The following is a 24,886-nucleotide window of genomic DNA, read 5'->3' as shown; positions in this document are numbered from 1 at the left end:
CGCAAATGGGGAGGTGATAACAAGTAGTGGTGATGTGAGAAGGAGATGGAGTGAGTATTTTGAAGGTTTGTTGAATGTGTTTGATGATAGAGTGGCAGATATAGGGTGTTTTGGTCGAGGTGGTGTGCAAAGTGAGAGGGTTAGGGAAAATGATTTGGTAAACAGAGAAGAGGTAGTGAAAGCTTTGCGGAAGATGAAAGCCGGCAAGGCAGCAGGTTTGGATGGTATTGCAGTGGAATTTATTAAAAAAGGGGGTGACTGTATTGTTGACTGGTTGGTAAGGTTATTTAATGTATGTATGACTCATGGTGAGGTGCCTGAGGATTGGCGGAATGCGTGCATAGTGCCATTGTACAAAGGCAAAGGGGATAAGAGTGAGTGCTCAAATTACAGAGGTATAAGTTTGTTGAGTATTCCTGGTAAATTATATGGGAGGGTATTGATTGAGAGGGTGAAGACATGTACAGAGCATCAGATTGGGGAAGAGCAGTGTGGTTTCAGAAGTGGTAGAGGATGTGTGGATCAGGTGTTTGCTTTGAAGAATGTATGTGAGAAATACTTAGAAAAGCAAATGGATTTGTATGTAGCATTTATGGATCTGGAGAAGGCATATGATAGAGTTGATAGAGATGCTCTGTGGAAGGTATTAAGAATATATGGTGTGGGAGGCAAGTTGTTAGAAGCAGTGAAAAGTTTTTATCAAGGATGTAAGGCATGTGTACGTGTAGGAAGAGAGGAAAGTGATTGGTTCTCAGTGAATGTAGGTTTGCGGCAGGGGTGTGTGATGTCTCCATGGTTGTTTAATTTGTTTATGGATGGGGTTGTTAGGGAGGTAAATGCAAGAGTTTTGGAAAGAGGGGCAAGTATGAAGTCTGTTGGGGATGAGAGAGCTTGGGAAGTGAGTCAGTTGTTGTTCGCTGATGATACAGCGCTGGTGGCTGATTCATGTGAGAAACTGCAGAAGCTGGTGACTGAGTTTGGTAAAGTGTGTGGAAGAAGAAAGTTAAGAGTAAATGTGAATAAGAGCAAGGTTATTAGGTACAGTAGGGTTGAGGGTCAAGTCAATTGGGAGGTGAGTTTGAATGGAGAAAAACTGGAGGAAGTGAAGTGTTTTAGATATCTGGGAGTGGATCTGGCAGCGGATGGAACCATGGAAGCGGAAGTGGATCATAGGGTGGGGGAGGGGGCGAAAATTCTGGGAGCCTTGAAGAATGTGTGGAAGTCGAGAACATTATCTCGGAAAGCAAAAATGGGTATGTTTGAAGGAATAGTGGTTCCAACAATGTTGTATGGTTGCGAGGCGTGGGCTATGGATAGAGTTGTGCGCAGGAGGATGGATGTGCTGGAAATGAGATGTTTGAGGACAATGTGTGGTGTGAGGTGGTTTGATCAAGTGAGTAACGTAAGGGTAAGAGAAATGTGTGGAAATAAAAAGAGCGTGGTTGAGAGAGCAGAGGAGGGTGTTTTGAAGTGGTTTGGGCACATGGAGAGAATGAGTGAGGAAAGATTGACCAAGAGGATATATGTGTCGGAGGTGGAGGGAACGAGGAGAAGAGGGAGACCAAATTGGAGGTGGAAAGATGGAGTGAAAAAGATTTTGTGTGATCGGGGCCTGAACATGCAGGAGGGTGAAAGGAGGGCAAGGAATAGAGTGAATTGGAGCGATGTGGTATACCGGGGTTAACGTGCTGGCAGTGGATTGAATCAGGGCATGTGAAGCGTCTGGGGAAAACCATGGAAGGCTGTGTAGGTATGTATATTTGCGTGTGTGGACGTATGTATATACATGTGTATGGGGGGGGGGTTGGGCCATTTCTTTCGTCTGTTTCCTTGCGCTACCTCGCAAACGCGGGAGACAGCGACAAAGTATAAAAAAAAAAAAAAAAAAAAAAATATATATATATATATATATATATATATATATATATATATATATATATATATATATTATCCCTGGGGATAGAGGAGAAAGAATACTTCCCACGTATTCCCTGCGTGTCATAGAAGGCGACTAAAAGGGAAGGGAGCGGGGGGCTGGAAATCCTCCCCTCTCAATTTTTTTTTTTTTTTTTTTTTTTTTTTTTTAATTTTCCAAAAGAAGGAACAGAGAAGGGGGCCAGTTGAGGATATTCCCTCAATGGCCCAGTTCTCTGTTCTTAACGCTACCTCGCTAACACGGGAAATAGCGAATAGTTTGAAAAAAAAAAAATGAAAAAAAAAAGAATATATATATATATATGTATATATATATATATATATATATATATATATATATATATATATATATATATATAGCCCTGGGGATAGGGGATTAAGAATACTTCCCACGTATTCCCTGCGTGTCGTAGAAGGCGACTAAAAGGGGAGGGAGCGGGGGGGCTGGAAATCCTCCCCTCTCGTTTTTTTTTTTCATTTTCCAAAAGAAGGAACAGAGTGGAGCCAGGTGAGGATATTCCCTCAAAGGCCCAGTCCTCTGTTCTTAACGCTACCTTGCTATCGCGGGAAATAGCGAATAGTATGAAAAAAAAAAAAATATATATATATTATCCCTGGGGATAGGGGTGAAAGAATACTTCCCACGCATTCCTCGCGTGTCGTAGAAGGCGACTAGAGGGGACGGGAGCGGGGGGCCAGAAATCCTCCCCTCCTTGTATTTGTTAACTTTCTAAAATGGGAAACAGAAGAAGGAGTCATGCGGGGAGTGATCATCCTCCTCGAAGGCTCAGACTGGGGTGTCTAAATGTGTGTGGATGTAACCAAGATGTGAAAAAAGGAGAGATAGGTAGTATGTTTGAGGAAAGGAACCTGGATGTTTTGGCTCTGAGTGAAACGAAGCTCAAGGGTAAAGGGGAAGAGTGGTTTGGGAATGTCTTGGGAGTAAAGTCAGGGGTTAGTGAGAGGACAAGAGCAAGGGAAGGAGTAGCAGTACTCCTGAAACAGGAGTTGTGGGAGTATGTGATAGAATGTAAGAAAGTAAATTCTCGATTAATATGGGTAAAACTGAAAGTTGATGGAGAGAGATGGGTGATTATTGGTGCATATGCACCTGGGCATGAGAAGAGAGATCATGAGAGGCCAGCGTTTTGGGAGCTGCTGAATGAGTGTGTTAGTGGTTTTGATGCACGAGACCGGGTTATAGTGATGGGTGATTTGAATGCAAAGGTGAATAATGTGGCAGTTGAGTGAATAATTGGTATACATGGGGTGTTCAGTGTTGTAAATGGAAATGGTGAAGAGCTTGTAGATTTATGTGCTGAAAAAGGACTGGTGATTGGGAATACCTGGTTTAAAAAGCGAGATATACATAAGTATACGTATGTAAGTAGGATAGATGGCCAGAGAGCATTATTGGATTACATGTTAATTGACAGGCGCGCGAAAGAGAGACTTTTGGATGTTAATGTGCTGAGAGGTGCAACTGGAGGGATGTCTGATCATTATCTTGTGGAGGCTAAGGTGAAGATTTGTATGGGTTTTCAGAAAAGAAGAGTGAATGGTGGGGTGAAGAGGGTGGTGAGAGTAAGTGAGCTTGGGAAGGAGACTTGTGTGAGTAAGTACCAGGAGAGACTGAGTACAGAATGGAAAAAGGTGAGAACAATGGAAGTAAGGGGAGTGGGGGAGGAATGGGATGTATTTAGGGAAGCTGTGATGGATTGCACAAAAGATGCTTGTGGCATGAGAAGAGTGGGAGGTGGGTTGATTAGAAAGGGTAGTGAGTGGTGGGATGAAGAAGTAAGATTATTAGTGAAAGAGAAGAGAGAGGCATTTGGACGATTTTTGCAGGGAAAAAATGCAATTGAGTGGGAGATGTATAAAAGAAAGAGACAGGAGGTCAAGAGAAAGGTGCAAGAGGTGAAAAAGAGGGCAAATGAGAGTTGGGGTGAGAGAGTATCATTAAATTTTAGGGAGAATAAAAAGATGTTCTGGAAGGAGGTAAATAAAGTGCGTAAGACAAGGGAGCAAATGGGAACTTCAGTGAAGGGCGCGAATGGGGAGGTGATAACAAGTAGTGGTGATGTGAGAAGGAGATGGAGTGAGTATTTTGAAGGTTTGTTGAATGTGTTTGATGATAGAGTGGCAGATATAGGGTGTTTTGGTCGAGGTGGTGTGCAAAGTGAGAGGGTTAGGGAAAATGATTTGGTAAACAGAGAAGAGGTAGTAAAAGCTTTGCGGAAGATGAAAGCCAGCAAGGCAGCAGGTTTGGATGGTATTGCAGTGGAATTGATTAAAAAAGGGGGTGACTGTATTATTGACTGGTTGGTAAGGTTATTTAATGTATGTATGACTCATGGTGAGGTGCCTGAGGATTGGCGGAATGCGTGCATAGTGCCATTGTACAAAGGCAAAGGGGATAAGAGTGAGTGCTCAAATTACAGAGTAATTCCTGGTAAATTATATGGGAGGGTATTGATTGAGAGGGTGAAGGCATGTACAGAGCATCAGATTGGGGAAGAGCAGTGTGGTTTCAGAAGTGGTAGAGGATGTGTGGATCAGGTGTTTGCTTTGAAGAATGTATGTGAGAAATACTTAGAAAAGCAAATGGATTTGTATGTAGCATTTATGGATCTGGAGAAGGCATATGATAGAGTTGATAGAGATGCTATGTGGAAGGTATTAAGAATATATGGTGTGGGAGGCAAGTTGTTAGAAGCAGTGAAAAGTTTTTATCGAGGATGTAAGGCATGTGTACGTGTAGGAAGAGAGGAAAGTGATTGGTTCTCAGTGAATGTAGGTTTGCGGCAGGGGTGTGTGATGTCTCCATGGTTGTTTAATTTGTTTATGGATGGGGTTGTTAGGGAGGTGAATGCAAGAGTTTTGGAAAGAGGGGCAAGTATGAAGTCTGTTGGGGATGAGAGAGCTTGGGAAGTGAGTCAGTTGTTGTTCGCTGATGATACAGCGCTGGTGGCTGATTCATGTGAGAAACTGCAGAAGCTGGTGACTGAGTTTGGTAAAGTGTGTGAAAGAAGAAAGTTAAGAGTAAATGTGAATAAGAGCAAGGTAATTAGGTACAGTAGGGTTGAGGGTCAAGTCAATTGGGAGGTAAGTTTGAATGGAGAAAAACTGGAGGAAGTAAAGTGTTTTAGATATCTGTGAGTGGATCTGGCAGCGGATGGAACCATGGAAGCGGAAGTGGATCATAGGGTGGGGGAGGGGGCGAAAATCCTGGGAGCCTTGAAGAATGTGTGAAAGTCGAGAACATTATCTCGGAAAGCAAAAATGGGTATGTTTGAAGGAATAGTGGTTCCAACAATGTTGTATGGTTGCGAGGCGTGGGCTATGCATAGAGTTGTGCGCAGGAGGATGGATGTGCTGGAAATGAGATGTTTGAGGACAATGTGTGGTGTGAGGTGGTTTGATCGAGTAAGTAACGTAAGGGTAAGAGAGATGTGTGGAAATAAAAAGAACGTGGTTGAGAGAGCAGAAGAGGGTGTTTTGAAATGGTTTGGGCACATGGAGAGAATGAGTGAGGAAAGATTGACCAAGAGGATATATGTGTCGGAGGTGGAGGGAACGAGGAGAAGTGGGAGACCAAATTGGAGGTGGAAAGATGGAGTGAAAAATATTTTGTGTGATCGGGGCCTGAACATGCAGGAGGGTGAAAGGAGGGCAAGGAATAGAGTGAATTGGATCGATGTGGTATACCGGGGTTGACGTGCTGTCAGTGGATTGAATGAGGGCATGTGAAGCATCTGGGGTAAACCATGGAAAGCTGTGTAGGTATGTATATTTGCGTGTGTGGATGTATGTATATACATGTGTATGGGGGTGGGTTGGGCCATTTCTTTCGTCTGTTTCCTTGTGCTACCTCGCAAACGCGGGAGACAGCGACAAAGCAAAAAAAAAAAAAAACAACATAAATTTGTATATACTTCCTTTAGAAGAGAGAATGTTGGGGTAAAGAGAGTGGTGAGAGTAAGTGAGCTTGGGAAGGAGACTTGTGTGAGGAAGTACCAGGAGAGACTGAGTACAGAATGGAAAAAGGTGAGAACAAAGGAGGTAAGGGGAGTGGGGGAGGAATGGGATGTATTTAGGGAAGCAGTGATGGCTTGCGCAAAAGATGCTTGTGGCATGAGAAGCGTGGGAGTTGGGCAGATTAGAAAGGGTAGTGAGTAGTGGAATGAAGTAAGATTATCAGTGAATGAGAAGTGAGAGGCATTTGGATGATTTTTGCAGGGAAATAATGCAAATGACTGGGAGATGTATAAAAGAAAGAGGCAGGAGATCAAGAGAAAGGTGCAAGAGGTGAAAAAGACGGCTTGGGGTGAGAGAGTATCATTAAATTTCAGGGAGAATAAAAAGATGTTTTGGAAGGAGGTAAATAAAGTGCATAAGGCAAGGGAACAATTGGGAACTTCAGTGAAGGGGGCTAATGGGGAGGTGATAGCAAGTAGTGGTGATGTGAGCAGGAGATGGAGTGAGTATTTTGAAGGTTTGTTGAATGTGTTTGATGATAGAGTGGCAGATATAGGGTGTTTTGGTCGAGGTGATGTGCAAAGTGAGAGGGTTAGGGAGAATGATTTGGTAAAGAGAGAAGAGGTGGTAAAAGCTTTGCGGAAGATGAAAGCCGGCAAGGCAGTGGGTTTGGATGGTATTGCAGTGGAATTTATTAAAAAAGGGGGTGACTGTATTGTTGACTGGTTGGTAAGGTAATTTAATGTATGTATGACTCATGGCTATGGATAGAGTTGTGCGCAGGAGGATGGATGTGCTGGAAATGAGATGTTTGAGGACAATGTGTGGTGTGAGGTGGTTTGATCGAGTAAGTAACGTAAGGGTAAGAGAGATGTGTGGAAATAAAAAGAGCGTGGTTGAGAGAGCAGAGGAGGGTGTTTTGAAATGGTTTGGGCACATGGAGAGAATGAGTGAGGAAAGATTGACCAAGAGGATATATGTGTCGGAGGTGGAGGGAACGAGGAGAAGTGGGAGACCAAATTGGAGGTGGAAAGATGGAGTGAAAAATATTTTGTGTGATCGGGGCCTGAACATGCAGGAGGGTGAAAGGAGGGCAAGGAATAGAGTGAATTGGAGCGATGTGGTATACCGGGGTTGACGTGCTGTCAGTGGATTGAATGAGGGCATGTGAAGCGTCTGGGGTAAACCATGGAAAGCTGTGTAGGTATGTATATTTGTGTGTGTGGACGTATGTATATACATGTGTATGGGGGTGGGTTGGGCCATTTCTTTCATCTGTTTCCTTGCGCTACCTCGCAAACGCGGGAGACAGCAAAAAAAAAAAAAAAAAAAACGACTCATGGTGAGGTGTCTTAGGATTGGCAGAATGCTTGCATGGTGTCATTGTACAAAGGCAAAGGGGATAAAAGTGAGTGCTCAAATTACAGAAGTATAAGTTTGTTGAGTATTCCTGGTAAATTATATGGGAGGGTATTGATTGAGAGGGTGAAGGCATGTACAGAGCATCAGATTGGGGAAGAGCAGTGTGGTTTTAGAAGTGGTAGAGGATTTGTATGTAGCATTTATGGATCTGGAAAAGGCATATGGTAGAGTTGATAGAGATGCTATGTGGAAGGTATTAAGAATTTTTGGTGTGGGAGGCAAGTTTTTAGAAGTAGTGAAAAGTTTTTATCGAGGATGTAAGGCATGTGTATGTGTAGGAAGGGAGGAAAGTGATTGGTTCTCAGTGAATATTAATTTGCGGCAGGGGTGTGTGATGTCTCCATGGTTGTTTAATTTGCTTATGGATGGGGTTGTTAGGGAGGTGAATGCAAGAGTTTTGGAAAGAGGGGCAAGTATGCAGTCTGTTGTGGATGAGAGAGCTTGGGAAGTGAGTCAGTTGTTGTTCGCTGATGATTCAGCGTTGGTGGCTGATTCATGTGAGAAACTGCAGAAGCTGGTGACTGAGTTTGGTAAAGTGTGTGAAAGAAGAAAGCTGAGAGTGAATGTGAATAAGGTACAGGAGGGTTGAGGGACAAGTCAATTGGGAGGTAAGTTAAAATGGAGAAAAACTGGAGGAAGTGAAGTGTTTTAGATATCTGGGAGTGGATTTGGCAGCGGATGGAACCATGGAAGCGGAAGTGAATCATAGGGTGGGGGAGGGGGCGAAAGTTCTGGGAGCGTTGAAGAATTTGTGGAAGTTGAGAACATTATCTCGTAAAGCAAAATAGTGGTTCCAACAGTGTTATATGGTTGCGAGGCGTGGGCTATAGATAGAGTAGTGCGGAGGAGGGTGGATGTGCTGGAAATGAGATGTTTGAGGACAATGTGTGGTGTGAGGTGATTTGATCAAGTAAGTAATAATAGGGTAGGAGAGATGTGTGGAAATAAAAAGAGTGTGGTTCAGAGAGCAGAAGAGGGTGTTTTGAAATGGTTTGGTCATGTGGAGAGAATGAGTGAGGAAAGATTGACCAAGAGGATATGTGTGTCAGAGGTGGAGGGAACGAGGAGAAGTGGGAGACCAAATTGAAGGTGGAAAGATGGAGTGAAAAAGATTTTAAGTGATCGGGGCCTGAACATGCAGGAGGGTGAAAGGCATGCAAGGAGTAGAGTGAATTGGAATGATGTGGTATACCGGGGTCGACGTGCTGTCAATGGATTGAACCAGGGCATATGAAGTGTCTGGGGTAAACCATGGAAAGTTGTGTGGGGCCTGGATGTGGAAAGGGAGCTGTGGTTTCAGTGCATTATACATGACAGCTAGAGACTGAGTGTGAATGAATGTGGCCTTTGTGGTCTTTTCCTAGAGCTACCTCGCATACATATAGGGAGAGGGGTTTGTTATTTCATGTGTGGCAGAGTGGCGATGGGAATGAATAAAGGCAGGCAGTATGAATTATGTACATATGTATATGTCTGTGTGTGTATATATATGTATATGTTGAAATGTATATGTATGTATATTTGCGTGTGTGGACATGTATGTATATACATGTGTATATGGGTGGGTTGGACCATTCTTTCGTCTGTATCCTTGCACTACCTCACTAACGCGGGAGACAGCGACAAAGTATAATATAATATAATGAATATAATATATATTTATATATTATGTATCGTACACATGCCTTACATACCTCGCTAATATGGGAAACGGCGATCAAATATAATGAAAAATAAAAAGAAGGATAAGATGTATGTGGTGTAAAGAAACATATGAGAAATGCACCTAGCAAAAGTCTTTTAACCTTTTTAATACTTTTGTACATGATTAAAGCTTTTAGACCCATTAGTCGTAAGTGTATTTAAAAGTACATGTGTATTTGAGTTAAAATATTTGATATGGTATGTACCTTGGGATGTATGTAGGAAGTATCTTGGATACTCTAGGGATGGAGTGACCATTAGGTACATCATACTCTGGGGACCACAATGTAGGACATGCCTAGAGGCACTACTGTATGGGACATTGTACTTTGTGAAACATGGTTTAGGACACTTTAGTGTACCACACTTTAAGGCACTTTACTCTGGGACTTCATACTTTAAGGCACAGATGAAATAGGTGTTCTGAAATCCCCTTGTCTAGGCCATAGTTTTCTTGTTATGGTAGCTTCATTATACTTGGAATTCTTAACCCTTTAGTGGGCAAGTTTTAACTGTTCTAGCCGTCCAACTTATAATCTCTTCCAGGCTAACTTCAAAACTTGACCTGCTTGCCCTAAGCCACAATGTTGGATCACTTTCCCTCTTCCATGGGTATTACTTTAGGTTTTGCTCCCAAGAGCTGGCCATTTTTGTGCCCCCACTACTAGCTAGACCATGCAGTACTTGGCAAGCTGCTGTGTAGCATGATTACTGTGTGGCCATTGGCAGCTCAAGGGTAGGCCATTTTGATGACTGTTTCTTTTCCTATACCTCAAAGCATTGGAACTCTACGTTTTCACTCCCTCCAGAATTCGTGAATGTTTTTTTTTCCTTTTTTCTTTTCGTAATCCTCTATTCATTTCAGTTAAGGCCTGGCCTCTGAGTAGACTTTTGTCTGTGACTGGAGCCTCCATCATCAAAAAAAGTATCCGACAAGGGTCACTCAATTCATATTCTTTATTGAATATTTTGGTCAAAAGATCTTGCCTACTTAATGGTTAAGTGTCATATGGTGATTGAGTGTCTTATAAGATGATTGGGTCATAATGATCTTAGATTTTAACATCAGGGTCAGATATTTGCAAAAACATTGTTTGGACCATGACTACAGTTTTTTTTTGTGGGGGCTAGCTTTATGGATCATTAAACATATCAGTTATATATAAATCAGAATATCATTAATCATAGTTGGGTCACTCTGTTCGAACTTTAAGATCATTATCAAATGTATGTGAGTACTTTATTCAGTGATAGCTATCTTATAAATAAGCTACACTAGCATTGGCTGTTGAATGGAAGACATTTGTTTTAGTGTCATTAAACATCTTGTGCAGCTTTATCTAACATATGTTATTACTTGGACTAACTACCTTAATGGTTGGTTAATCAGTTTAATAGGAATGTGACTTTGAATATATTTACAGGCAGCTCTTGCATCTGTGGTGCTGTTATGAATGAAGTTAAAAATTTCAAATACCTTATCCAAGAATAAAGATTCTTGTTAGTAAGCAATGAAATTATTTACTGTAAAACTGGAAAATATCATGGTTAGGAAATTCATTACATTTCTTCTTGACTTCATCTTGGCCATGACTTACAGGGAGTTACTTATCAGCATGTTAAATTTTCTATTGTCTGATGACTCCAAAAGTCATTAGGAAGACTCCTTACTTTATATACTTATTATGGACTTGATATCAGTAGTAAATAAGATGAACAGTAGCAGTACTGCATGTTTAAGCAAGTATGTTATCTAGGGCTTATGTCTAGCTGGCAACAGTTGTGTGTATTTACCAGGACTAATTCTTTCAAGGGTCATAATTAGGACTTATTAGAGTTATACTTTTAGCTTCACTGTCAACATGAAACATGACAGATATCACCCTTTTTACAACTTTCTTCATCATAGATTTAGTCATCAGATTTTTTCTTGCTTGTTCACTGTTTTCTGCATTAGTGAGATAGCACAAGGAACAGTTGAAGGAAAGCCTTAGCTACTTTTATCCATTGTCTTGCTGTCATGTGCAGTGCAGTGAAACCAGGCCCCACAGACCTTTCTGTGGTTTCCCCTGGCTGTTTCACAATCCATTGAGAGCATGTCGCCCCCTGCATACCACATCATTCCAGTTCACACCTTTCATCCTCTTGCATATTCTTTTTTTTTTTTTTTTTTTTTATACTTTGTCGCTGTCTCCCGCGTTTGCGAGGTAGTGCAAGGAAACAGACGAAAGAAATGGCCCAACCCCCCCCCATACACATGTACATACACACGTCCACACACGCAAATATACATACCTACACAGCTTTCCATGGTTTACCCCGGACGCTTCACATGCCTTGATTCAATCCACTGACAGCACGTCAACCCCTGTATACTACATCGCTCCAATTCACTCTATTCCTTGCCCTCCTTTCACCCTCCTGCATGTTCAGGCCCCGATCACACAAAATCCTTTTCACTCCATCTTTCCACCTCCAATTTGGTCTCCCTCTTCTCCTCGTTCCCTCCACCTCCGACACATATATCCTCTTGGTCAATCTTTCCTCACTCATTCTCTCCATGTGCCCAAACCATTTCAAAACACCCTCTTCTGCTCTCACAACCACGCTCTTTTTATTTCCACACATCTCTCTTACCCTTACGTTACTTACTCGATCAAACCACCTCACACCACACATTGTCCTCAAACATCTCATTTCCAGCACATCCATCCTCCTGCGCACAACTCTATCCATAGCCCACGCCTCGCAACCATACAACATTGTTGGAACCACTATTCCTTCAAACATACCCATTTTTGCTTTCCGGGATAATGTTCTCGACTTCCACACATTTTTCAAGGCTCCCAAAATTTTCGCCCCCTCCCCCACCCTATGATCCACTTCCGCTTCCATGGTTCCATCCACTGACAGATCCACTCCCAGATATCTAAAACACTTCACTTCCTCCAGTTTTTCTCCATTCAAACTCACCTCCCAATTGACTTGACCCTCAACCCTACTGTACCTAATAACCTTGCTCTTATTCACATTTACTCTTAACTTTCTTCTTCCACACACTTTACCAAACTCCGTCACCAGCTTCTGCAGTTTCTCACATGAATCCGCCACCAGCGCTGTATCATCAGCGAACAACAACTGACTCACTTCCCAAGCTCTCTCATCCCCAACAGACTTCATACTTGCCCCTCTTTCCAAGACTCTTGCATTTACCTCCCTAAAAACCCCATCCATAAACAAATTAAACAACCATGGAGACATCACACACCCCTGCCGCAAACCTACATTCACTGAGAACCAATCACTTTCCTCTCTTCCTACACGTACACATGCCTTACATATTCATGCCTCACTCAAAACATTTTTCTGGCCATCCTTCCATTACCACTTTGGCCGCCTGCTTCTCCTTGTCCCCTCTACTTTTTTTTCTTTTTTTTTTTCCGCTGTCTCCCGCGTTTGCGAGGTAGCGCAAGGAAACAGACGAAAGAAATGGCCCAACCCACCCCCATACACATGTATATACATACGTCCACACACGCAAATATACATACCTCCACAGCTTTCCATGGTTTACCCCAGACGCTTCACATGCCTTGATTCAATCCACTGACAGCACGTCAACCCCGGTATACCAAATCGCTCCAATTCACTCTATTCCTTGCCCTCCTTTCACCCTCCTGCATGTCCAGGCCCCGATCACACAAAATATTTTTCACTCCATCTTTCCACCTCCAATTTGGTCTCCCTCTTCTCCTCGTTCCCTCCACCTCCGACATATATATCCTCTTGGTCAATCTTTCCTCACTCATTCTCTCCATGTGCCCAAACCATTTCAAAACACCCTCTTCTGCTCTCTCAACCACGCTCTTTTTATTTCCATACATCTCTCTTACCCTTACGTTACTTACTCGATCAAACCACCTCACACCACACATTGTCCTCAAACATCTCATTTCCAGCACATCCATCCTCCTGCACACAACTCTATCCATAGCCCATGCCTCGCAACCATACAACATTGTTGGAACCACTATTCCTTCAAACATACCCATTTTTGCTTTCCGAGATAATGCTCTCGACTTCCACACATTCTTCAAGGCTCCCAGAATTTTCGCCCCCTCCCCCACCCTATGATCCACTTCCGCTTCCATGGTTCCATCCGCTGCCAGATCCACTCCCAGATATCTAAAACACTTCACTTCCTCCAGTTTTTCTCCATTCAAACTCACCTCCCAATTGACTTGACCCTCAACCCTACTGTACCTAATAACCTTGCTCTTATTCACATTTACTCCTAACTTTCTTCTTCCACAAACTTTACCAAACTCAGTCACCAGCTTCTGCAGTTTCTCACATGAATCCGCCACCAGCGCTGTATCATCAGCGAACAACAACTGACTCACTTCCCAAGCTCTCTCATCCCCAACAGACTTCATACTTGCCCCTCTTTCCAAAACTCTTGCATTCACCTCCCTAACAACCCCATCCATAAACAAATTAAACAACCATGGAGACATCACACACCCCTGCCGCAAACCTACATTTACTGAGAACCAGTCACTTTCCTCTCTTCCTACACGTACACATGCCTTACATCCTCGATAAAAACTTTTCACTGCTTCTAACAACTTGCCTCCCACACCATATATTCTTAATACCTTCCACAGAGCATCTCTATCAACTCTATCATATGCCTTCTCCAGATCCATAAATGCTACATACAAATCCATTTGCTTTTCTAAGTATTTCTCACATACATTCTTCAAAGCAAACACCTGATCCACACATCCTCTACCACTTCTGAAACCACACTGCTCTTCCCCAATCTGATGCTCTGTACATGCCTTCACCCTCTCAATCAATACCCTCCCATATAATTTACCAGGAATACTCAACAAACTTATACCTCTGTAATTTGAGCACTCACTCTTATCCCCTTTGCCTTTGTACAATGGCACTATGCACGCATTCCGCCAATCCTCAGGCACCTCACCATGAGTCATACATACATTAAATAACCTTACCAACCAGTCAACAATACAGTCACCCCCTTTTTTAATAAATTCCACTGCAATACCATCCAAACCTGCTGCCTTGCCGACTTTCATCTTCCGCAAAGTTTTTACTACCTCTTCTCTGTTTACCAAATCATTTTCCCTAACCCTCTCACTTTGCACACCACCTCGACCAAAACACCCTATATCTGCCACTCTATCATCAAACACATTCAACAAACCTTCAAAATACTCACTCCATCTCCTTCTCACATCACCACTCCTTGTTATCACCTCCCCATTTGCGCCCTTCACTGAAGTTCCCATTTGCTCCCTTGTCTTACACACTTTATTTACCTCCTTCCAGAACATCTTTTTATTCTCCCTAAAATTTAATGATACTCTCTCACCCCAACTCTCATTTGCCCTCTTTTCACCTCTTGCACCTTTCTCTTGACCTCCTGTCTCTTTCTTTTATACATCTCCCACTCAATTGCATTTTTTCCCTGCAAAAATCGTCCAAATGCCTCTCTCTTCTCTTTCACTAATAATCTTACTTCTTCATCCCACCACTCACTACCCTTTCTAATCAACCCACCTCCCACTCTTCTCATGCCACAAGCATCTTTTGCGCAATCCATCACTGATTCCCTAAATACATCCCATTCCTCCCCCACTCCCCTTACTTCCATTGTTCTCACCTTTTTCCATTCTGTACTCAGTCTCTCCTGGTACTTCCTCACACAAGTCTCCTTCCCAAGCTCACTTACTCTCACCACCCTCTTCACCCCAACATTCACTCTTCTTTTCTGAAAACCCATACTTCTTATACGTATATTCTCTTTCTCAGCCTACCCTCACTTGTTCTCTTCTTATTACCACACCTCTCGTTCCCTTTTATTACTTAATCAAACCCCCTCACACCACATATTGTCTTCAGATATTTCATTTTCAACACAACCACCCTCCTCCCCCCATTCTTATCTATAGCCTATGCTTTGCATCCATACATCAGTATCCTCCCTGATAACTTTTATTTTCACACAGTTCTCAATGCTCTCAGAACCTTCACCCTCTCTGTTCTGTTCTGTATCTCTGACGCCTGTACCTTTCTCGATCTCACTCAAGGGGATGGCTATGGCAATAGTCTCCATAACTAGTGAACTCAAGTATCACTTCTTAACCCTTATTGCCTCACCTTCAACAGGCCACTGGCAGAGGGCAAGTTTAGTGCAGTGTTTGGAGACGCTTCTGCCTAATGTTCCTACTGACTACTACTGTGTAATATTTCTACCTATTACTTGTACCTGCTACTTTTGTCTATTGCTCCTAACATTTTTGCCAAGAGGTAGGGCTAGCACATAGTGCTTGCCACAGAAAAATCAAGACTTACAAAGAATGAGCTGTGTGAGTTAAGCGTTGTCTTGTATTATGTGTGACATGGAGAGATTGTATGTTTGTGGACAGAATGCGAATAGTCCATGTGAGGGTGAGGCAGAAATAAAAGGCTGCTGCTTAGGTCAGAGGAGTGTAGCTTGACAACCACTGAAGTGCTAGCTCACTATGCAGCCCTCACTAACCCTCCTAGTACCCAGGCACGTTGTACTTGTGATATACCCCCCTGGTTGTTGGCTGCCTACCACCTACTACCTTCGTCCCCTCACACACCCTATAACTTGCTTCCTTTTCCATTCTTCCATTCACTGTCATGTCCACTCCCAGGTAACTGACACAATTTGTATCCTCAAAATATTCTCCCTTCAATCCCACTCCTCATCTAACCTGTTCCTCTGCCATGCTAAACCTGATAACCTTGCTTTTATTCACATTTACCCTTGACTTCCTCCTTTCACACACTATCTTGAACTCAGTCACCAATTTCTAGTCTCTCAGTCAAATGTGTCACCATATCTGTGTCCTTAGGAAACAAATGGCACTTCCCAGGCTCCTTCAACCCCTCCAGACTGCATACTTACCCACTCTCTCCAAAACCCATAGAAAATGATATGGCCAAGATGACATCTTATACCCCTACTGCACACTGACCTTCATGTGGAGCCACACACTTTCATCTCTTTCTACCCATACACATGCCTTACACTCTTTTTCAAAACTTTTCACTGCTTTTAGTAGCTTTCCTTCCGTACCATATATTTATAAGACATTCCACAAGGCATTTCTATCAATCCTATCATATGCTTTCTCTTTATCCATAAATACCACATGCAAATCCTTCTGTTTCTGTATTTGTATTGCTCACTTATTCTTTAAAAGAAACACCTTATCTGCACAAAATTTACTGTTTCTGAAACCACATTCTTCCTTCCAAGTCTGATGCTCAATCACTTTCCCATGCAGCTTACCAGGTACACTCAAGAAACTAGTACTTCAGTAGTTTGAACACTCACCTTTGACCCCTTTGCCTATCTTTATTAGAGGTTTATTGACATAGATTCTACCAATCCTCAGGCACCTTACCATGATCCATACATGCACTGGATATCCTAACTAACCAGCCAACAACACAATTACCCACGTCTCAAGAAATGCAACTGCAGTACCATCTGCCCAAGTCACTTAGCCACATTTCATCTTATATAATGCTTTAACCCTCTTCACCAAACCACTCACCATGACTGTCTCACATTGCTTATCTACTTCACCCAAACACCCTACGTCTGCCACCCTATCATCAAACACATTCAGCAGTCCTTCAAAATACTCACTCCATCTCCTTCACACCTCATCACTTCCAGTCTCCTCTTTCCATTTACGCTCTTCACCATTGTTTCCATTTGTTCTCCTGTTTTTCTCAGTTTTAACCTCCTACTAAAACCTTCTTAACCACCCTGAAGTTTATTGATACTCATTCCTCCCAACTCTCGTATGTCATCTTTTTCAACCTCTACACCATCTGCCATTTTCTCTCATACATCTCCCAGTCATTTGCACCCTTTTCAAGTAAGTACAGCCTATATACCTCTCTTTTTCTTTCACTTGCAAGCTTGCCTCTTCATCACACCACTCGCTGCCCTTTCTCACCTGCACACACCTTCTGCATGCCATACACTTCCCTTGCGATTGACAACATTGTTGCTCTAAACATTTCACATTCCTCACCCACTCCACAAGTTTTGTCTTCTAGTTTATTATTGAAATTTTTCATATATTTTCGTAGACTATTAAGGTGTTTGTTTTGCATTACAGATTGTCGAAGCTTACCTTAGTGTAGAACAAGTAAAGTGTAACCAGCTGCAACTTGTTGGCATCACTGCCATTCTTTTAGCAACCAGGTTAGTACATCTGCAGAGTTTCTTTAAGACTTTCACCCAAGACAGTGATAAGGTGTATTTTATCTAATCACTGGTGCATACAGCAAATTCGTCATCATCCACAGTTTGGATGTCTGCTTTTTCTTTGCTTTTGGATACTAAAAAGCCTTTAAAGAAAATCCAGTGTAGATGCAAATGATTATGTTTATGATCTATAACTGCTAGCATTAGATTAGGGAAGAGCTGTGTGGTTTCAGAAGTGGTAGAGGATTTGTGGATCAGGTGTTTGTTTGAAGAATGTGTGTGAGAAATACTTAGAAAAACAGATGGATTTGTATTTAGCACTTATGGATCTGGAGAAGGCATGTGATAGGGTAGACAGAGTTGCTTTGTGGAAGGTCTTAAGAGTATATGGTGTGGGAGGTAAGCTGCTAGAAGCAGTGAAAACTTTTTACCAAGGATGTAAGTTATGTGTACAAGTAGGAAGAGAGTAGAGTGATTGGTTCCTAGTGAAGGTAAGTCTGTAGCAGGGGTGTGTGATTTCTCCATGGTTGTTTAATTTGTTTATGGATGGGTTGGTTAGGGAGGTAAATGCAAGAGTTTTTGAGGGAGGGGTATGCAGTATGTTAAGATGAGAGGGCCTGGGACCCAAGTGAGTCAGTTGTCGTTTGCCAATGATACAGCTCTGGTGGCTGATTCAAGTGAGAAACTGCAAGAGTTGGTGACTGAGTTTGGAAAAGTGTGAAAGGAGAAAGTTGAGAATAAATGTGAATAAAAGCAAGGTTATTAGGTTCAGTAGGGCTGTGGGACAAGTTAATTGGGATGTAAGTTTGAATGGAGAAAGGTTGGAGGAAGTGAAGCGTTTTAGATATTTGGGAGTGGACTTAGCAGCAATTGGAACCATGGAAGCAGAAGTGAGTCACAGGGTGGGGAAGGGGGCAAAGGTTCTGGGAGTGATGAAGAATATGTGGAAGGAGAGAATGTTATTTCAGAAAGCAAAAATGGGTATATTTGAAGGAATAGTAATTCCAACAATATTATATGTTTGTGAGGCATGGGCTATAGATAGGGTTGTATGGAGGAGGTAGATGCATTGGAGATGAAATGTTTCAGGACAATGTCTAGTGTGAGTTGGTTTGATGTGGTCAGTAATGAGGGTTAGAGAGATATGTGGTAATAAAGAGAGTGTAGTTGAGAGAGCATAAGAGGGTGTGTTGAAATGGTTTGGACATATGGAGAGAATGAGTGAGGAATGGTTGACAAAGAGGATATATGTGTCAGAGGTGGAGGGAACAAGGAGAAGCGGAAGACCAAATTGAAGGTGGAAGGGTGGATTGAAAAAGATTTTGAGCGACTGGTGCTTGAACATACAGGAGGGTGAGAGGTGTGCAAGGAATAGAGTGAATTGGAACGATGTGGTATACCTGGGTTGACATGCTGTCAATGGACTGAACCTGGGCATGTGAAGTGTCTGGGGCAAACTGTGGAAAGGTCTGTAGGGCCTGGATGTGGATAGGGAGCTGTGGTTTCATTGCATTACACGTGACAGCTAGGGACTGCGTGTGAATGAATGTGGCCTTTTTGTGTATATTCCTGTCGCTACCTTACTGAAGGGGTAGCAATGCTGCTTCATGTGAGGCAGGGAAGTGACAGGAATGGATGAAGGCAAGCAAGTATGAATATGTACATGTGTATGTATGTAATGTCTGCATATGTGTATGTATATGTTGATATGTATGTGTTTGTACATGTGTGTATGTGGGCATTTATGTATATATATGTTTATATGAGTGGATGGGCCATTTTTTTGTCTGTTTCCTGGTGCTACCTTGCTGACATGGGAAACAGCGATTATGTATAATAAAATATATGTATATGGTGGGATGAGGAAGCAAGATTGTTTGTAAAAGAGAAGAGAGAGGTGTTTAGACGATTTTTGCGAGGAAGTAGTGCAAATCACTGGGAGATGTATAAAAGAAAGTGGCAGGAGGTTAAGAGAAAGGTGCAAGAGATGAAAAAGAGGGCAAATGAGAGAGTATCATTTGATTTTAGGGAGAATAAAAAGATATTTTGGAAGGAGATGAATAAAGTGCATAAGACAAGAGAACAAATGGGAACATTGGTGAAGGGGCAAATGGGGAGGCAGTAACAAGTAGTGATGAAGTGAGAAGGGGATGGAGTGAGTATTTTGAAGGCTTGTTGAATGTGTTAGATGATAGAGTGGCAGATATAGGGTGTTTGGTTGGGGTGGTCTGTGAAGTGAGAGGGTCAGGGAGAATGGTTTGGTGAACAGAGAAGAGGTAGTGGAAGCTTTGCGGAAGATGAAAGCTGATAAGGCGGCGGGTTTGGATGGTATTGCAGTGGAATTTATAAAAAAAAAGGGGGGGTGACTGTTATTTATTGGTTGGTAAGGATACTTGATGTATGTATTGTTACGAACTCAATACTTATTCGAGCAAGGTTGCCAGTAACATATATATGTTACAAATACTATACTGATCCTTGTCTTGCAAGGATGTAGGATTTGTTATGTTGCACAACTTAGGATAACGCTATCTTAACGTTATGGGATTAAAACAAACACCAGGGTTAGAATTATTTATAATGAAAGAATTCAAATGTACAAGGTGAACACATAAATCAGGCATGAATTATTTACGTTAACACTGAACATGAGTTAACATTGAACTTAACATTGAACGAGTTAACATTAAACATGAGTTTGAACATGAGTTAATATTAAACATGAGTTAACACTGAACATGAGTTAACATTCCAGATAAGATTTCAAACCAGGAGATCTCTTTCCTTAAGTTGACCGATAACATTACACCTAGTTACAAGTTATAATGGGCTTATGGCAGTAACCGGCTCACAGGCTTACAGCACAGTACTCGGGTAACGGGGTTACAGGCTTACAGCAGGGGGGACCACTTACCTCGCTGGGCTAGAGAGAGAGGAATCAAATCTCAGCGGGTGTTGTGGGTATTTATTACAAGTAAAGACAAGCGTTCACCCTTGCTGCTATACAACGCTACCCTTGATTGGCTATGGAACTAAGAGCAATTCTGATTGATTGGAGGGTCCCAGAGTCTTGGCGTAGTCCACACTCTTTGGCTTGTATACGGGATGACATACCCCGCAGCTGACCCCACGCCTTGACCTGGAGCCTCTGATGAGGGTTCAGGTGCTGGAGGACTGGTCAACACCTGCTTCAAAACAGAATCATTAAGCCAAATGCTTGGTGGGCAGAAAAACTCTGAGCCAGCCTCAGAGGAAGACATCACTCCTCGCCCTGATAAGGAATAGCAACAACACCATACACAAGGACACACACACACGCTATATACACGAACATGTGGGCAGACGCACACACAGGTTCGTAACAGTATGGATCATGGTGAAGTGCCTGAGGATTGGCAGGATGCATGCATAGTGCCATTGTACAATGGCAAAGGGGATAAAGGTGAGTGTTCATATTGCAGAGGTATAAGTTTGTTGAGTCTTCTTGGGAAATTATATGGCAGGGTATTGATTGAGAGGGTAAAGGCATGTACAGAGCATCAGATTGGGGAAGAGCAGTGTGGTTTCAGAAGTGGTAGAGGTTGTGTGGATCAGGTGTTTGCGTTGGAGAATGTATGTGAGAAATATTTAGAAAAACAGATGGATTTGTATGTAGCATTTATGGATCTGGAGAAGGTATATGATAGGGTGGATAGAGATGCTTTGTAGAAGGTATTAAGAGTATATGGTGTGGGAGGTAAGTTGCGAGAAGCAGTGAAAAGTTTTTACCAAGGATGTAAGGCATGTGTACCAGTAGGAAGAGAGGAAAGTGAATGGATCCTAGTGAATGTTGTGTTGCAGCAGGGGTGCATGATGTCTCCATGGTTGTTTAGTTTGTTTATGAATGGGGTTGTTAGGGAGGTGAATGCAAGAGTTTTGGAGAGAGGGGCAAGTATGTAGTCTGTTGTGGATGAGACGCCTTAGGAAATGAGTCAGTTGTTGTTCGCTGATGATACAGCGCTGATTGCTGATTCATGTGAGAAACTGCATAAGTTGGTGACTGAGTTTGGTAAAATGTGTGATAGAAGAAAGTTGAGAGCAAACATGAATAAGAGCAAGGTTATTAGGTATAGTAGGGTTGAGGGACAAGTTAATTAGGAGGAAAATTTGAATGGAGAAAAACTGGATGAAGTGAAGTATTTTAGATATCTGGGAGTGGACTTAGCAGCAGAATGAAGCAAAAAAAGCTTAAGGATAAAGGGAAAGAGTTGTTTGGGAAAGTCTTGGGAGTAAAGTCAGGGGTTGGTTAGAGGACTAGAGCTAAGGAAGGAGTAGCACTACTCCAGAAGCAGGAGTTGTTGGAGCATGTGATGGAGTGTAAGAAAGTAAATTCTAGATTGATGTGGGTAAAACTGAAAGTGGATGGAGAGAGACGGGTGATTATTGGTGCCTATGGACCTGGTCACGAGGAGAAAGATCATTTGAGGCAAGTGTTCTGGGAGCAGTTGAATGAGAGTATTAGCAACTTTGATGCACAAGACTGGGTTATAGTGCTGGGTGATTTAAATTTGAAGGTGAGTAATGTTGCAGTCGAGGGTATGATTGGTGTACATGGGGTGTTCAGTGTTGTAAGTGGAAATGGTGAAGAGCTTGTGGATTTGTGTGTCGAAAAAAGACAGGTGATTGGGAATACCTGGTTTAAAAAGAGAGATATACATAAGTACACATATGTGAGTTGGAGAGATGGTCAAAGGGCATTATTGTATTATGTTTTAATTGATAGGCATGTAAAAGATTGACTTTTCGATGTTAATGTGCTGAGAAGGGCAGCTGGAGGGATGTGTGATCACTATCTTGTGGAAGTGAAGGTGAAGATTTGTAGTTGGGATGTGTGGTTCTGAAATAACATTCTAAATTTCCACGTTTGAAGCCAGAGCACACCTTCCAACAAATCATACAAAGGGAATTTGTACCTTGAGGCATGAAGAAATATTCCTTCGTCCACATTTCCTGAAATTTTCTATGCTCATCATATATTGCCTGTATGTTTTTTCTTTTAGTGACCTGTTCCTCAAAACAGTCTGCCTGTTGACTTCTCATCTCTCCTCCATCCTCATTATCCACTGGTCAGGTCTGGAATGATTGCTCATCAGTAGTATGCTTTTTCTTGACCAAAACTCGATCCTTCATAACAGATGCTACTTGACTGTACTTTGGTTTCAGGTCAAACTAGCCCACCACAGCTAGCTTCCACAAACAGCAGCAATGTTAGTTGTTGCTTTCATATATGTTGCCTCATTCTCATATATCTGTTGCCTATTTTGAAACTATAGTAAATCCCCATGAGTAATGAAATACATCTTGTCTCTAACAAAAGCCTGAACTCAAAGGTTAGATGTGTCCCATGATGGACGCATATGGTTCCTGAACTGCAGGTACATAAGAATTTTGTCTCTGACTATGACTTTGCCTTTCATCACACCTCATGAAAATATTAATTTACATAAAAATTACTCTATTATTTTATTTATCTATAATCCTGTGTCGCTGTTTCCTGCGTTAGCAAGGTAGCGCAAGAAAACAGACGAAAGAATGGCCCAACCCACCCACATACACATGTATATACATACACGTCCACACATGCACATATACATACCTATACATCTCAACGTATGCATATATATACACACACAGACATATACATATATACACATGTACATAATTCATACTGTCTGCATTTATTCATTCCTGTCACCACCCCGCCACACATGAAATAACAACCCCCTCCCCCGCATGTGCGTGAGGTAGCGCTAGGAAAAGACAACAAAGGCTACATTCGTTCATACTCAATCTCTAGCTGTCATGTGTAATACACCGAAACCATAGCTCCTTTTCCACATCCAGGCCTTACAAAACATTCCATGGTGTACCCCAGACGCTTCACATGCCCTGGTTCGATCCACTGACAACATGTCCACCGTGGTTTACCACATCATTCCAATTCACTCTATTCCTTGCACGCCTTTCACCCTCCTGTATGTTCAGGTCCCTATTGCTCAAAATCTTTTTCACTCCATCCTTCCACCTCCAATTTGGTCTCCTACTTCTCCTCATTCCCTCCACCTCTGACACATATATCCTCTTTGTCAATCTTTCCTCACTCATTCTCTCCATGTGACCAGACCATTTCAATACACCCTTTTCTGCTCTCTCAACCACACTTTTTATTACCACACGTCTCTCTTACCCTTTCATTACTTACTCGATCAAACCACCTCACACCACATATTGTCCTTAAACATCTCATTTCCAACACATCCACCCTCCTCTGCGCAACCTTGTGTATAGCCCATGCCTTGCAACCATATAACATTGTTGGAACTACTATTCCTTCAAACATACCCATTTTTGCTCTCCGAGATAACATTTTCGCCTTCCACACATTCTTCAGTGCTCCCAGAACCTTCACCCCCCTCCCCAACCCTGTGGCTCACTTCCACTTTCATGGTTCCATCCGCTGCAAAATCCACTCCCAGATATCTAAAACCCTTCACTTTCTCCAGTTTTTCTCCATTCAAATTTACCTCCCAGTTAACTTGTCCCTCAAACGTACTGAGCCTAATAACCTTGCTCTTATTCACATTTACTCTCAGCTTTCTTCTTTCACACACTTTACCAAACTCAGTCACCAACTTCTACAGTTTCTCTCCCGAATCAGCCACCAGCGCTGTATCATCAACGAACAACAAATGACTCACTTCCCAACCCTCTCATCCACAACAGACTGCATACTTGCCCCTTCTCTCCAAAACTTTGCATTTACCTCCCTAACAACCCCATCCATAAACAAATTAAACAACTATGGAGACATCACACACCCCTGCTGCAATCCAACATTCACTGAGAACCAATTACTTTCCTCTCTTTTTACTTGTACATATGCCTTACCTCCTTAATAAAAACTTTTCACTGCTTCTAATAACCTACCTCCCACACCCATATACTCTTAATGCCTTCCACAAAGCATCTCTATCAGCTCTATCATATGCCTTCTCCAGATCCATAAATGCTACATACAAATCCATCTGTTTTTCTAAGTATTTCTCATATACATTCTCCAAAGCAAACACCTGATCCACATATCCTCCACCACTTCTGAAACCTCACTGCTCTTCCCCAATCTGATGCCCTATACATGCCTTTACCCCCTCAATCAACATCCTCCTATATGATTTCCCAAGAATACTCAACAAACTTATACCTCTGTGATTTGAACTCTCACCTTTATCTCCTTTACCTTTGTATAGTGGCGCTATGCACGCAATCTGCCACTCCTCAGGCACTTCACCTTGAACCAATTATACATTGAATATCCTTTCCAGCTAGTCAACAACACAGTCACCCCTTTTTTAATAAATTCCATTGCAGTATCATCCAAACCCGCGGCCTTGCCGGCTTTCATCTTCCACAATGCTTTTACTACCTCTTCTCTGTTCACCAAACCATTCTCCCTGACCCTCTCACTTTGCACACCACTCTATCATCAAACACATTCAACAGACCTTCAAAATACTCACT

At 42.3% G+C, this 24,886-nt stretch overlaps 1 protein-coding gene across 1 annotated transcript in view; it reads left to right on the top strand.

Annotated features, from left to right (window-relative positions):
• LOC139766029 (cyclin-F-like) overlaps window positions 1-24,886 on the top strand; it is a 65,833-nt gene that overhangs the window by 27,191 nt on the left and 13,756 nt on the right. Inside the window, exon 7 of the mRNA XM_071694145.1 lies at window positions 17,241-17,326. Coding sequence (XP_071550246.1) covers window positions 17,241-17,326 — 86 coding nt within the window. The remainder of the gene's footprint in view (window positions 1-17,240; window positions 17,327-24,886) is intronic.

This window comes from Panulirus ornatus, chromosome 56, assembly GCF_036320965.1.
Source record: "Panulirus ornatus isolate Po-2019 chromosome 56, ASM3632096v1, whole genome shotgun sequence".
Taxonomy (NCBI): domain Eukaryota; kingdom Metazoa; phylum Arthropoda; class Malacostraca; order Decapoda; family Palinuridae; genus Panulirus; species Panulirus ornatus.
The sequence above is the reverse complement of the archived record's forward strand: the minus strand, read 5'-3'. Positions and strand labels throughout refer to the sequence as shown.